The 16,505-nt window shown below is 38.2% G+C and overlaps 1 protein-coding gene across 3 annotated transcripts; it reads left to right on the forward strand.

The window, feature by feature from the left end:
* The first annotated feature begins 3,021 nt into the window (after positions 1-3,021).
* LOC149831506 (protein PIN-LIKES 2-like) lies at positions 3,022-15,798 on the forward strand. 3 transcript variants are annotated; one of them, XM_090012107.1, is made up of 2 exons: positions 3,022-4,433; positions 15,691-15,798. In XM_090012107.1, exons 1-2 carry the CDS (start codon positions 3,168-3,170, stop codon positions 15,736-15,738), a joined length of 1,314 nt encoding a protein of 437 aa, XP_089868233.1. In that variant the 5' UTR covers positions 3,022-3,167; the 3' UTR covers positions 15,739-15,798. The 3 variants fall into 3 exon arrangements, with proteins under 3 accessions (XP_089868233.1, XP_089868232.1, XP_089868231.1); XM_090012106.1 differs by lacking the exon at positions 15,691-15,798 and adding an exon at positions 4,550-4,764; XM_090012105.1 differs by lacking the exon at positions 15,691-15,798 and having other exon boundaries at positions 3,022-4,764.
* Positions 15,799-16,505: the final 707 nt, after the last annotated feature.

Consider the following 16,505-nt stretch of genomic DNA (forward strand, 5'->3'; position numbering starts at 1 on the left):
ATTGTCCTAAAGGAACTACATTTCTTGAATATATGGATGCAACAGAGATAGTCAGGACTGCTGAAAATTTATTTGTGTTATTTAAAAAATAGTAAAAAATTTTGGGCAAACAAATATTGTACATTTTGTGACAGATGTTGCTGTTAATTACAAAGCAGTTGGGAAGATGTTGGAACATCATTACAAAATATTTTTTTTGGTCTCCTTATGTTGCTCATTACATTGACCTAATGTTGCTCATTACATTGACCTAATGTTGCATGATATTAGAAATATAGAGGAGATTGATTTGCTATTAAAAGATGCAAATCAGTTGACAAAATTTATTTATAATCACACTTAAGTTTTAGACTTGATGAGGAAGCATAAAAAAAAGAAAAATTTAATCAGGCCTATTAAGAGAGTTTGCCACTCATTTTTTCACATTACATAGTATTCTTAAACAAAGGGAATGGTTAATGCAAATATTTGCTTCTCTTGAATGGCTAAAGTCAAAATACTCCGTTACACCAATTGGAAAAGAATTGAAGGCTATGCTTTTGACTAATTCATTTTAGGATAGTGCAAAGAGACCACACATGTAACACCCCAAAATTTTAAGGTTAATTTTTTTTTTGAAATTTTAGGCATTACAAAATGGTATAAGAGCGGGATGAAAACATTGGCTCATGATACGTTCAGCAATTCGACATTTGCTTGGTAAGTAGGCTTAATTTTTATTGATTTAATTACAATGTTATTATTTAATATAAATTATTTATGTGATTAAAAACCTATAAAATGAAAATTTCATGGACAAAATTTATTTAAGGAGGGTAGAATGTAACACCTGTGATTTTTTTTTAACTTTTAAATTTGTGCAAAATTCAAGTTAAAATCAAGTTAAATTCAGGTGAAATTCAAGAGTTTAAATTGAACTAGGACTCTAATTAGGCCTGTCATGAGTCGTATATCTTGTAGGAGATCAAATTTCATGATTTCAGTAATGGGTTGATTCAAAAAATATAATTTTTAAAATTAACCGTCATCTATTTTGGGTTTTTCAACTTGGATAAAATTCAGAATTTGATTGCTTAAAATTGATTGAACTATATTTTGATAGTTCTTTTGCTTGATGCTTATATCAAATTTAGATGTAAAACCAAATATTTTTCTTTGGTAATTAAAATGAATAAATGATGAACTTTATTTTAGCTGAAAAACCCAAAATAGATGACAGTTAATTTTAAAAAATATATTTTTTGAATCAACCCATTACCAAAATCATGAAATCTGATCTCCTACAAAATCTACGGCTCATAACGGGCCTAACTAGAGTCCTAGTTCAATTTAAACTCTTGAATTTTACCTGATTTTAACTTGAATTTCACATAAATTTAAAATTAAAAACAAAATTTGAAAAAACAAACTTTTTGTGTGCACGTGATGTAGACTAAAAAAATTGATGGTTATTTGAAATTTTTTCTATAAACAAACCAGTGGCTATATTAAGAAAACTTCATAATAATGTGGCATGTTTTTAAAATTAAGACTCCTTAAATAGAATTTTCCATATTTTTTATATGTACAACAGTACATAGATAATTAAAATACAAGGTTTGCCACCTTAGGGAGGCTACATTGCTGCTTGTGGCGAATGTTGTGGCTTTATATAGGATGTCAATGGGCCTGATTTACCCAGACCTAGGGGATGGACACAAGTCGTTCTTGGCATGTTCAAGCTCAGCTCACTCATATATCCTGGTGTACAAGCTAGGCTTGGTTCGAGCCTGAACCAATGGCTTGTGCAGAGTATTGAGTCGAGTCGAGCTTGACCCAAACTCGGTCTAGGGTCAGCAGAGAGAGAGAGAGAGTACCAGAGAGCAAGATGTTCCCTTTTCTCTTCTGCGGATCATAAGAATACCTCATCATCCTTCCACGCTCACAACAGACAACAACTTGACATCAAGTGGCTAACAATGCTCCATCTTCAACCTTGAGGTTGTTGCTCTTCCTGTTCTAGATATGAATGTCGAAGCTATCCTTTCCAGTCTTACCAACTTTAGCCAACACCCACTTGGATTGATCTACATCCCTTAGTCTGTGGAAGAGACTCAAAATTCTACTCCAATCGACCGGGCACAGAGACTTTAAAACCAGGCCTGGTTGCGATCCTCGAAACGACCCTCGACACCAAGGCTCAATGTGCCCTCACTTGTTCCCGTCTAAGCTTGGAGAGAGAGAGAGAGAGAGAGACTCAAAGAAGGACTGGTCTGGGAGGGAAGGGCTTAAGGCAGGGGGGTTGGCTCGAGGCGGGGGAGGGGGTCATGGGAGAGAAGGAAGGGGCTCAAGGTTTGGGCATGGGGGGTCGAGGTTGGGGTGGGGCAGCCCATCTATGTTTTTTAAATTATTATATGCACATTATATATTTTATATTATATAAAATATAATATGAGCTGAGCCTTATCGAGCTTGATAGGCCAATCAAGCTGGACTCGTTTGCTCAACCAAACTTTAAAACTTAGTTCAGGCTTGGCTTATTTATGGGCTGAGCTGAGCCCGAGCCCGAGCCGGCTTGACTCGTTGTGCATCCCTATCTAAACCCAAACGGAAACCAAACCATATAAGATCCGAGTATGCTGATAAATAAGAAGACCCGATTAATACCTGGGTCCGAACTCGAAGGTCCGATTAATAAATGGACCCGAGTATAGCTTATGAAATGTTATACCAGACCCTATCCGAGTTCAGTTTAAGACCCACAAATTTTCAATATAAAAATGATAAAAAAATATGGTTTTTATTGAGTATGGTCTGGGTTTGGTTCATGTAGTTCTTATCGGGTTTGGGTATGGTTTTTATTATAGTAAACCCGATTAGACTAGGGTCTGGACTCGATACCATACTCAGAAATATGGTCCGTTTCATCTGGGTCCGAACTAAACCCGACCCGTTGACACCCTAGTTTATCCCGTTAGTTACTTTTATTCACCGTCTCTCAATAATTGCATATGACGTCCCAGGGTACTCGTGAATCTGCATCCTCCTTTCGCTGATTCTCAACATCTTCTCCTTCAACGTCCTCGGCGTCTTCTTCATCAATAATTCGATTCGATCGAGAGAGAGAGAGAGGAACAAAAAAAGAAAAGAGGTGCTTCACTTTCTGTAAGCAAGCAAGCAAGCAAGCGATGGGTGGTGGGTTGGGGATGGAGAGCAGCAAGGCGGACGTTCTGAGCGGGATGATCCCATTGATAAAGGTGTTGTGTCTGTGTGTGATGGGTCTGGTGCTTGCCCACCCCAAGGTGAGGATCCTTCCGCGGTCGACCCTCAGGCTGCTGAGCAAGCTGGTGTTTGCATTGTTCCTTCCCTGCCTCATCTTCACCCACCTTGGCACCTCCATCACCCCTGCCAACTTCACCCGCTGGTGGTTCGTCCCAGTCAACGTGCTCCTGAGCACCGCCGCCGGTTGCCTCCTCGGCTACCTGGTCGCTCTCGTCTGCCGGCCGCCACCTCAGTTCCTCCGCTTCACCGTCATCATGACTGGCTTCGGCAACACCGGCAACCTCCCCATTGCCATCGTCGGCTCCGTCTGCCACAGCTCCGACCACCCCTTCGGCCCCGACTGCTACCGCAAGGGCATCGCCTACGTCTCCTTCGCCCAGTGGGTCTCCGTCATCCTCGTCTACACCCTCGTCTACCACATGATGGAACCCCCTCTCGAGTTCTACGAGCTCGTCCCCGACGACGACGACGACGAAGCCGCCGACGGACCGGTCGCAGATGCGAGCAGGCCACTTCTTGTGGAGGCAGAGTGGCCGGGGATTGAGGACAAGGAGACGCAACACTCCAAGACGCCCTTGATCGCCAGGGTCTTCCAGAGCATCTCAGGGATCTCGCAGACGAGCCTCCCCGATCTCGATCCCAACAATTTGGGGGATGATCCTTCTTCGATCGAGGCCGGCGGCAGCAACAGCCCCAAGTCGATCCGGTGCCTGGCGGAACCCAGAGTGGTGAGGAGGTGCAGGATCGTCGCGGAGCGGACGCCGATCCGGCACATCCTGCAGCCGCCCACGATTGCTTCGTTATTGGCAATTGTGGTGGGGATGGTTCCCCACTTGAAGGAATTCATGTTTGGGGAAGACGCCCCACTATCCTTCTTTACTGATAGCTTGGAGATTCTGGGCGGGGCGATGGTTCCTTCGGTCTTGCTGATTCTCGGAGGGATGCTCGCCGAGGGGCCTAATGATTCGCAGCTCGGGATCAGAACGACAGTCGGGATCATCGTCGCGAGGCTCTTGATTCTACCATTGCTGGGGATCGGGGTGGTGGCGTTGGCCGACAAGCTTAATCTGTTGGTGGCCGGAGATCAGATGTACAGGTTCGTCCTCCTCCTGCAGTACACGACGCCGAGCGCCATTCTGCTGGGAGCCATTGCCAGCTTGAGAGGCTATGCTGTGAGTGAGGCTTCTGCACTCCTGTTTTGGCAGCATGTCTTTGCTGTGGTCTCTCTTTCGCTTTATATCGTTGTCTACTTCAAATTGCTGTCTTATGTTTGAAAGTTGAACCCTAGTTGGACCATTCTGCATTGAAGTATTTATGTCAAGTAAAAGAAGAAAAAGCATAAAGGTGAGAAAAGTTCTGTTTTTTGGTTTCATTTTATTATGCTTTGTTGATAACAGATAAGGCCTTGCTCAGTCCAGCTTGTAAATTAATGTGCAAGTTTAGAGGCCTAATTATGCCATTCTCTTCCCTGCTTAATAAAAATTATCTCTTTCTTTTCAGCAAGAGGAGTGCTCTCTCTCTCTGTATTTGCTTCTTGTTTCTCTCTTCCTTTTCTCCTTGCATCTCTACTTTTCTTTTTTTTCCTTTTTTGGGGCTCCTTGGCATGTCTTGGGCCCCTGTTTGGTTACCCGGTAGGTTCAATGTTGGTTGAACCTGTTTTCGTATCGTAATGTTGATGGTTATAGTTCGTCTCTCTCTCTCTCTCTCTCTCTCTCTCTCTCTCTCTCTCTCTCTCTCTTGTTCAATGGAAAATGGGTTACAAGATGCAGTTTTTTGGTGCCTATTATCATATTAATGGCCGGGGTAAGTATTATTTAGTGGTTGGGTGTGTTCAGCGAAGTGTGAAGAAGTGGCAACGTGTACTCGTCTAGGGTAATGGCCATCCTTTGCAGCTGAAAATATCAGATTTGTTCAAAACGAAGATGGGATGAAATCCTGATATTCGTGAAAACTAAAGAAGAAAGGATGCTTACTGAAGATAATGCCAATGTTTGCTTTTGTAAATGCTGGATATTATGAAGTTGCCTTGCTCCAAAACTTTGCAGGATGATATGGCAGTGGTGTTGTTCTTATGTAACTCAAACTTATTGCAGGCACCACCGAATAGAAGAAAGAAGGATCAGTGATTCAATTTGATTTGCCATTAGCACGACATGAACTTGTAATGCTCGGATTAGCTGGTCAAACATTAAGCTGAACTTAAAACCTGAAATTGCAAAGGATTAAGCAGTTCCACTCAGTGATTAGTTTCCTGTTGGTCCAATATATGGCAAGATTCAGTAGTTTCTGATTGGATAGGTTCCTCTTGCAACAGCACTGCCAATGAAATCCTGATAGGCAACACCTATAGAAGGTCTATAGATGGACAAGGCAGAATAGAAATGAATACTCCGAGATGCTTATGTTTTCAGATTGAGAAGGTCAAAACATTGATTGGGGCATTTCAAAAGATCACATTTATTTTTTCTGTGAATATAATTTGCTTTTTATCTATAAAATGCTGAATCTAGCCTTTGAATAAGGTTATAGTGCTATTTCTTTTAAACTTCAAAAGTAAATTGATTGCAAACACAGTGAACAATATGAACACTACATACCAAGGTTGTAAGTATTGTATAGTTACTCATATCGGTCAGGCCCAAAATAAGATAAGTATCGTATAGTATCATAAATAATATAATTTTTTAATAAAAAAAAATTTAAATTTAAAAAAATCATGAAAAATCAGAAAAAAAATCTAAAAAAATCATAACACATGAAACAATCATGAATTACACAAAATAGAACCATAAAATCACTTATAAAACATGTCTCTATGAGCTATATAAGACATCATCAAACAACAACTATCTCACAAGAACAATGCAAAATATTAAATATCTTGCATTTAAGAACATGCTACAAGACTCATACTTTCATATTACATAAAAAAAATATTATGACAATAGTTGCACTCGATTTTCAATCGGTTTTCGCTCATTAATTGAGTGCTCCATTGCTATGTTGGATCATCTTATGATATCTTTGTCGGAGGGGGTGTGGAGCCTGATTTGTATCTTAACTCACTTCCTTGAGTGAAAAAATGGAGGAAATTCACTCTTGAGCAAACCGCAAAAGCCCTCTCCATTGCACATAAATCGCTCTCACGACTCTTAGGGTGCGTGAATACCCCTTTAATATCCTCTACATAAATGAGAAAGTCAGCCCTTAAGGGGGTCTTTAAAACCCAAAAAATAAAAAATAAGTTTCGGCCATTTTTAAAGTGTGTCGAAGGTGTATAGTATGATACACCATGTATCGTACAGTATGGCACAATACAAGGTTGTATTGTATGATACATATGATATAGATACAATAGACACTCGTATTGCGATACAAGTGTGTATCGCATCGCTTTTGCCTACGATTGTGTATCATATCGCTTTTGCCTATAGTAATGATATGTATTGTACCGTATCGTACAATATTGTACGATACAACATTGCTACAGACAGTAAAAACTAAAATAAGGAAACATGGCTAAATAAAGAGAACTTTTGAGATTGTTGTTCACCTTTACAGATCAATATTGAAACTCCTGCAAGTAACAATGTCTTCTAAACATGTTATCCTGATTCATGGTCACAAATTGGTCAAAATTAGAAAATGATGCACACGTTGAAGATGTTGAAATTGTTGGTTCTCATGATAATGTAATGCCTTTTCAAATTTCAAGTTAAGTGTTCACCTTGTCAATGGAGTCAACTATCACCAGTCTGTCCAATTTGCTACCTTATGTTTCAGTAGGCAAAGCCAATATGAAAAATCAGATATACCATGAAGTTGGCTCTCAGTCATAGGAAAATGCTGCAGTCAATGAAGTCAGACTACAGGACAATGCATGTAGCATATTCATCAAGCTATTCTGCATAGAGTTGGTTGTGAGCTTGCAGTTTTTAAATGTTTACATTGTTCACATGATTTTCTGAAAAAATCTTTTTCTGCTACTGGAACTTTATTAAATTTTCTTGATGATTAGTCACTCTATAAGAATGCAAGGTCAATCCGTAAAATGCTGAATTCACCATAGCTATGACCTAGTGCTTTCTCGAGTTTCATCAACTGCTACCTGGAAGCTGTTCTCTATTAATCTACCTGACATGTGTGGTGGACACAGGTTTTGCACTGTAGTTCTGTCATCCCAAAATATTGGGCCCAGTTTTCCAGACATTGCTTAGATATAGTGTTCTACATTAGAGGTATGATTGGAAAGGAGGAATGGCTTCTCTCCTGGCTTCGTGTACATAAACATAAATTTATGTTGCATTGGAACCATAATTTTGGGGTTAGTCCTTTCAGACTCCAAACATTCTTTTCCTGAGGGTTTGAACACCGAGCATCTAAGATTTGTTGTCTTATGTTTGAATCAGTTCTTGTACTTGCATACATTTGGTCTTACATTTGTAGTGGAGTCCAATTTGTTGGATCCTGTACTGGTCAGTATTATTTGTTCTGATTGCTTTCTTTTCCCATATATGGTTATGAAGGCTTGCTCAGGCCAGCTTGTGAATTTCTGTGAAAGTTTAGGGGTTAGTTTGCCCTTCAAGATGTGTTTCATCATCATTCCTTTGGAAATATTTTTTTTATCATTAAAAACTAAAGAGTTGCAAATTTAAGATTTAACTTTGGCTATTTCTAATGCCTGTTTATGACACCGATGGACTATTTTGGCATTGGTTATGTTCATCCACTTGAAGACAGTGGCAATTGAATTGATGTATTCTAGGCTATGTAACATGGACACTTCTAAAAGGGCAACACACCTGCACTGATGCAGGTGCAACACTTAGACACGGCTTCTGCAGTGTTGGGTGTGATTAACCGCACAAGGTCCATTTCTGTCCAAAATTGGACTCAGTTAATCCTAACCAAGTACAATTTTATCTATATTATATACATAAAATATGCACACACAGACATACCGCACCTCTACACCCATGTTTTTTGAAATTGATGTCACACCCTTTGCAGCTGCACCCACACCTATGTGACATTGATTCTAGGATGATGATTGATGACAGTCCACATCTGAAGGAAACTTCTTCAGATAGTCTACGTATCAGTCTATCTATAGAATGTGACATCTCACCTTTGAGTAAGGTTGTGGGTCATTTCTAGTTCAGTGCATTTTCCCTGAAGAGAAATAGTACTTTATGGCATTTTCTTTGAAGTTTCAGAAGGGAAATTTCTTTATAAATGGAGTAGAGAGAAGAAAAGAAAAAAGTGGGAACATGTAAAGATAAAGAGCACAATTATGAGTCTGCCCATCTTTATATCTCGAAGTAGTGAGTCCTATAAGCAAGACCATCTTTATGAACTGTCATCCAGTTCAATTCTTTGCTTGCCAAAATTATGAAATCAGTAGTGAGAATCTTTTCTTAATTCCTTCTCAAGCTAATGTTGCACCATATAAATAGTTGCCACAACTAGATTTGTCCGTTCTTCTTTTGTTTGTGCCATGGAGCCAATGTGAAAAAATCAAAGTTTAGTGAGAAAATGTCTTTCAGACTCATCAAGCTATTCTGCATGGATTGGTTAGAGGCATGCAACTTTAAATGTTTATAGCCATGTAATTTCTGAGAACATCTTCCTGCCACTGCTTTTCTGTTCAAAATTCCTGTGGTGCTCTTTGTGGCTGTTTTCTAAATAAGTACTACTTCATTTAGTGAACCTTCTACCATAAACAAACAAAAGAGATATTTTTATTAGGTAATAGTTATGCATTCCCGCATTATATATAATTCCAAGAGTGTTTTCTCACGCTAGATCCATATTTCTAACTGCCTCCCTGAAAAGTACCATTCTCCATTTTAGCTGCATGACATGTCTAATAAACATAAATTTTGCACTGTGATGCAGCCATTACGAAGTTCAACCTAATTTTCTTGATTTTTTTAATTCGTTTTCTTTTAGAAGGATTTTTAGTAACTAAATATTTTCCTAGTCAAGGAGTTTAAAGGTTAATGGTTTCAATCTGTGTGCTTTGATCTAGCTATACTCCAGTGAGTGGTGTAACAAGAGAGTAAGAATAACTTCTTTTCTAGCTTCTTGTAATTGTCTTCCTGGGGAGGCATGCAGGGAAAAGGGTGAAAAGCCTGTTATTAGTTCCTTCTCTTTAAAATCCAGTCTAATTGTTTCATTGCTGTTTCCTGTATGTGCATACAAAACATGCCTATTTATTGTTGGTGAAATATATATCTATATCTATATCTATATGGGTTTATGTTTGGTAAGGAACTCTCTAGTGAAAAAATGTAATATTTTTATTTTTTTTTCAGTTTTTTGCACATGTAACCCTCCAGATGTGATCTACATATTAAGTTTAGTAGAAACCGACCTCTGGATCATGTTTTTCTGATGTATATGTCAGATTTTATGAGGGCTGAAAAATCAACTGCCTACAATGTACCAAAATTTCAAAGCTCAAAAAACCATATTTTTACATGATCCAAGAGTCTATTCCTACTATTATGACCATGTTGAATACATCCATGAGGTCAGATTTGGTCAAAACAACTTACCCCCATGAGTTTCAACTAGGGTGTTCCTTGCTCACCAGAGTAGCAAATGCTATCCCATTCTATACTATGTATATAAAGAAGTCACCAGTCCCCAAATTGACAAACTTAAAAGTAACCCTCTTTTGTTATTAGCTGTAACATTGTAGTTCTCATGGAACTTGAGTTATTTGTCACATACTTGTTCGATACGACAAGCTTTTTACTCATGTAAAAAAAAACATGGTTTTATCACTTTAAAATCCAGTCTAATTGTTTCATTTCTGTGCATTGTTTTTCATACAAAACACCTTTATTTGATTGTTGGTGATATATTCATAAAAGGCTACAAGGTGCACAACGTTGGGTGCACAGCACGAAGGGAAGTTCACGAACGGGCTGCTTCTCGGAGTTTCAGAAAAGAAGGAGAAAGAAGGAAGATAGTGTTTGAGGTTTGCTTCGAGAAGGCTCAGTAAGAGTTGCTTAGAATTTTCTATATATTTAACATTTGGTTGAGCATGACTATTTATAACTTCTCTCTCTATTTTCCTCAGGCTCAGTTGTTGCAGATAAGCACAGCGAGAGATATTAGGAAGGGGCCAAAACTGAAAAATGTTGAAAAAATAAACTTTAATTTAAAAAGTAGTTTTGAAAACAGCGCATGCATATCCACGAATGTGCCCTGTTCGTGGATATGCCGAAGTGTGCGGATCATGGCCACACGCTCCAACATCTTTCACTTAGTCATGAAGTTGTCGGCCTTGCTCCCACTAGTGAGAGCTTCCCATAGAAGATTACGGTTTTTCCTTCAAGGATTTCCATCGTAATCAAAGATACCTTAATCCCATGCGAGCAACATGCTTTGAAAACAGATCCTCAGGGATCCCTTTTGTAAGAGGATCAACAGTCATGTCTGATGTTGGTAGATAATCAATAGTTATCTCTTTTCTTTCAATCATGTCATGTATATAATGGTATTTTATCATTATATGTTTGCTCTTTGAGCTATCAGCTTCACTTTTCATCAAGGAGATAGCAGCCTGGTTATCACAGAAAAGTTAAACAGGTTCAAATGCTAGATCAAGCTTTAAATCACAAATGAACCTACTAATCCACACTGCAAAGGTTATAGTTGCATTACATGCAATATTCTCGGGAAGCCTTGCTTTTTACAAGACCAAGCTACTCCACCTCCCCCAAACAGAAAAATATAGCCAGAGGTGGACTTGCTGTCGTCTTTGCAACCTGCAAAGTCTGCATCAGAATATCCGATCAAGTCAAGTTTATCAGATTGATAGCTTAGTTGTAATCCCTTTGAGCCTTTCAGATATCGGAATATTCTCTTAACTGCTTACCAGTGAAGCCAACCAGGATTACTCTGTTATCTGCTTACAAGACCAACAACAAAGCTTATAGCAGGTCTTCTACATAACATAAGATACATTAAGCTTCCAACAGCTTGTGCATACGACACATTCAATCTCTGTTGGCCTTTTTCTGGGCAGTCACTTTTACTCAGATTCACTCCTTTAACGATAGGAGTACCAATTGGTTTCGAGTCCTGCATTCTATATTTCTTTAAGATATAGTCAATATATCTTTCTTGACTCAAACTGAGAACTCTTGATTCTCTGTCTCGGGTGATTTTAATTCCCAAAATATATAAGGCTTCACCCATATCTTTCATTTCAAAGTTAGTATATAACTAATTTTTTGTGTTAAGTCCGTACACGATTTTTTTTAACTTGTACACTTTGTCACTATCCATGACATACCCCTCTGACTGAACCATATAAATGGTTTCTCTTAAGTCACCATTCAAGAAGACAGTTTTGACATCCATCTGTCATACATCAAGGTTGAAGAAAGCCGTTGTGGACAAAATTATCCTTATGAATGCAAACTTAGCCACTCGTGAATAGGTTTCAGTGAAATCAATTCCCCTTTTTTTGGAGAAACCTTTAGCCACTGGTCTAGCCTTAAATTTTCTCATGGTTCCATCATATTTATATTTTTTCTTTAGAACCCACTTGCATCCAACAAGTTTTCTTCCTATAGGAGGATCAGTCAATTCCCAGACCTTATTCTTTTCAATGGATTCAATTTCCTCATTCATGACTTTCTTTCATTCTGATGGTTCATGTGATTTTATTGCATCAGAATATATCAAGTTATCGGTCATTTCATCCAGGTCTACAGAATAGCATAACTCCTCAGACAAATACACATAATAATCATCCAAATATGATGGAGGAGCTATAGACCTTTTATGATCACTTAGTCTTTGAGAAGTAGAGGGACCGAAATCGGTAGGTTCATTGTCTAACTGTTTTACAATTGGTCCATTGTCAGACTGTTCTGCAATTGGTTCATTGCCTAACTGTTCATCATCTAGTAAGTCAAATTGGTCGTCAATTGAATCATTGGATTTATTATTGAGTTCTTCAAAAAACTCGACATCTCTACTCTCAATCAATCTCAATCTTTGATGATATAACCTGTAGCCTTTTGATCCTTTAGGATAGCCAATAAAAATGCATCTAGCAGATCTATTATCCAGTTTATCCATAGTAGGATCTAGATTCTTAGCATGTGCTATAGATCCTCACCTCTTAAGATGGCCTAACTCTGGTTTCATATCAGTTCATCTTTCATTGGGCGTGGTTGGGACAACTTTGCAGGGCACACGATTCATTGTATACATAATTGTACTTACAGCTTCTCCCCAAAATACTTTAGGTAATTGTGCTCCTGCCAACATGGATCTAACCATGTTCAAGAGTGTTTTGTTGCACCTTTCAACAACATCATTTTGTTGTGGTGTTCTTGGCATGGTTCTTTACCTATCAATGCCAAGATTTTTACATAACTCACAGAATTCATTAGAGGTGTATTCTCCGCCTCTATCTGATCTTATTTTTTTTTATGTTTCTTCCAAGTTGTCTTTCAACTTCACTTTTATATATTTTGAATTTTTCGAGTGCTTCAAATTTATGTTTGATAAGATACAAGTATTCGTACCTCGAGAAATCATCAATGAATGTTATGTAGTATAACATACCACTGTGAGTTTGGACCCTGAATGGTCCACAAATGTCTGTATGTATTATTTCTAATAATTCATTAGCTCGAACAATATTTGATGAAAAGGGTTTTCTAGTCATCTTTCCATATATATCATCAAAAGCAGAAATAATGCTTTGTTGGGCCATGTTCTTCATCTTTTTAATACTTTTGTATCTCAATCTTTTATGCCAGATGTTTACATCAACAGTTAAGACACAATCAATGTAAACTGAAAGTGATCCTTTATTATCACTGAGTTTGAACATATTGTGTTCTTTTACAAATTTGCCCTCAAACGACTTTTTCATGTTTCCCCATAGTAACTTTGCCAGGAACAAACCTAAATTCAAACCCTTTGCCTGTTAAAGCAGGTACAAACACTAAAATTTTTCTCATAGAGGGAACATAGTGAACATCATTCAGAAGGACATTGACGCCACCAACATTAAGTTGATACGATCCAATGCCTAAAACATCACAGTATGAGTTGTTTCCCGTGTATACTTTATGTTCACCTGGTCTTAATTCTTTGAGTTCCACGGCTCCATCTGTAGATCTAGAAATATGACAGGTTGCTCCAGAATCCACCCACCATTCAGACAATTCTTCATTTGCGAAGAGACACTCTGACACCACACAAACAACCTCCTTATTTTTGTTGTTGAGATTGTTGTTGTACCTCCCATTGTTTTCGTTGTACTTGTTGTTTGGAAACTTGGTCCTGCAGTTCCTCTGTATGTGTCCAAGCTTTCCACATTTGAAGCATTTAACTTGAGAGCCTTTGTTTTCTTGTGATCTTCTGAAACTTGCACCTTGTCCTTTGTTGAATTTTTCATTACCCTTTCTTTTAAAGTTGTTTGTTTTAAGGGGCCTCGATTGGATAATGAGATGTCTTGAGCAATTAACAGTCCAGACTTCTTTTCTTTAGTCATGTGTTCTTGTTTTATGGCTAGTTGCAGGGGTAATTCAATCAAATTTAGGTTTTTGGAATTTAACCTTAGAGCTGTTGTGACCATCTTCCAAGAAGGAGGTAGGCTATTCAGTATTGTTGAAACTTGCATCCGGTCTGGGATCACGTTTTCGGCAATGGCTAGATCCTTGGCCATAACTAACATTCTATTTACGTGGTCAACTATACTTTCTGACTCTTTCATTCTATAAGAGTTGTATTGTTCTAGGAGTAGTTGTATATGGACTTCAGATGTTGTATCATACTTTTTAGCGATTGCCTCCATCATTTCTTTGGTTGTTGTATAATCTTTAAAGACCCTTATAAGATCATCATCTATATAAGTAGGCATAATTGTTTTAGTCATTAGGTCATCTTTTTGGAATTTTTCATATTTATCTTTGTCATCTTTTGATGCCTCTTCATCTGGTTTAGGAACAGAGGTACGGAGAACATATTCAAGTCCTTCTAGAGTTAGAGCCAAGGGGATGTATCTTTTCCAAATGAGAAAGTTTGTTCCATTTAGTTTGTCGGTTTTGGCCAACTCGGATGCACACACACGACTAGTCATTTTTCTATTTATGTATATATATATATAATTTTATTTTATTATTTTTATTTTTATTTATTTATTTATAAAAGAAGGACAAGAACAAAGCAAGCAAGTGAACAACAGTGTTAATAACTTTATAAAGAAGGAAAACCGGTCTTTAACCGAAAATAGATCAAAAATGGATGGTTAAAGATGAAAAAAAATATGTCGGTGTAATTTTATAAAAGCTTCAGGTACTTGTCTGGTATTTTAGACAAATTTGATTGTTTTTATGAAATTTCAAACCACGCAACCCTTGTTTAGCAATTTTCAAAAAGAAAAGAATACGGGTTTAATTTTAGAAAATTGTAACCATCTTTTGGAGAAAATAAAAAAAGGCCAGGGGTAAATCCATCTTTTCATAAATGAGGCATATAAAACTCGGCAAACACGATTTTCAGTTCATTTTAACAAGGGTTTTCTCTCTCCTCTCTCGAGTCTTTGATGGGAAGACGAAAGGAAAACCGACAACTCCGGTCGGTTCTGGTGGTGGGGAGGCCAGACGACTGCTTGGGCCTCCAGATCTCGCCTCAGGCTCCTCTCAGCGAAAAACCCAAAGCAAACCAATGGGTTTTTCTCAGTTTGGTTGATATCTCACGTTTTTTCGGTGTTTTGACATATGGTTTTTCGACACACTCTGAGTTTCTCAGTTTTTCTGTCGTCGCTTTTTCGATAGATTATAAGATTCCTGCTATTTTACCAGCTTATCTCTTGCTGTGTTATTTTCAGGCTTGGTGTTTTCTTTTCCAGGAGGAGTTTGATGATTCGGGAGAGAGGAACATCAAACAATCGAGAAAGCTCATTCCCAGTGACTGAAAAATAGAGGTCATCGGACAACTTTTCGACGACAAACAAGATATTATATATATATTATTTTTTCTTCCGTGTGTGTGTTTAGGGTTTAACAAAAAAGGAGATGCACTATTTTTCTGTATGTCAGAGAGGGTTGCCCAAAGTTGGTCGAGCCTTGTAACTAGTCCCCTCTATTGTTTATGCAAGAGTCGTATCCTTGATGTATCAAGTAAGGGGTTTAAAACAAATGCACAGAACTAACTACTGTAATTTTTTTGTATCTTACAAGAAATACATGCTTATTTTCAAGAGTAGCAAAAAAAAATACAGTGAGGTGTCCTTGGCTCATTGAGGCACTGGCAAACCTAAGACAAGTTTCTAAAAAGGCAAAGCTCTAAGCGTGCTTGTTTTCACGCTTAAGCACATATGCAAAAGGACTTCTCCAAGAAGCCTTGACTTGATGTACGCTTAATCGTATTTGTCTGTGTGTGCAGGATCAGCAGGTACCCTTCAATAGCTTCAGTGTTAGAAGCAATTCCTGATTGCAGTAGCAGTGTCTACCGAACTCCCGGATCAGTGACACCTGAAAGCTCTGATACCACAGTTGGGCGCACATCAGGAAGGGAAGTTCACGAACAGTCTGCTTCTCAGAGTTTCAGAAAAGAAGGAAGATAGTATTTGAGGTTTGCTTCGAGAGAGCTCAGTTAGAGTTGCTTAGAATTTTCTATATATTTAACATTTGGCTGAGCATGACTATTTATAACTTCTCTCTTGGTTTTTCTTAGGCTCAGCTGTTGCAGATAAGCACAGTTAGAGATATTAGGAAGGGGCCAAAACTGAAAACTGTTGAAAAAATAAACTTTAATTTAAAAAGCAATTTTGAAAACAGCACATGCATATCCAGGAACGGGCCCTGTTAGTGGATATGCCGAAGTGTGCGGATCATGGCCACACACTCCAACACATAAGTGTGGCTAAAATGTCAATGATGCATATACTCACCATGGATATTGGGTTTAATGGGCTTTGAGTGTAGAGCAATTTGATGACCTTGTTTGAAGAGATGCTTTGATTGTGATGGCAACCCAGCAACCACTTTGGATTTGTGAATTTACCAAGAATTCGTGACATAAAAGAGGTATGGAACAGAGTATCTGTGATGCACGAATTTGATTGCTCAGAAAGGCGTCTATCAACTGTCAGAAGTGTACACAAAATTGTTGCCCTTTAGCGCTATCAAATGGAGAATGAAGCAGAGTGGTCGATCTTGTTTGGCTTTAGCATCAGTGTTTGCATTTTTTTCTGTATA

Source organism: Nuphar pumila, chromosome 7, assembly GCF_984573655.1.
Source record: "Nuphar pumila chromosome 7, dmNupPumi1.hap1.1, whole genome shotgun sequence".
NCBI classification, from domain to species: Eukaryota; Viridiplantae; Streptophyta; class Magnoliopsida; order Nymphaeales; family Nymphaeaceae; genus Nuphar; species Nuphar pumila.

What these genes read in the sequence shown, in the direction of transcription:
- LOC149831506 (XM_090012105.1), top strand. Translation starts at nt 3,168, where the DNA reads ATGGGTGGTGGGTTGGGGATGGAGAGCAGCAAGGCGGACGTTCTGAGC.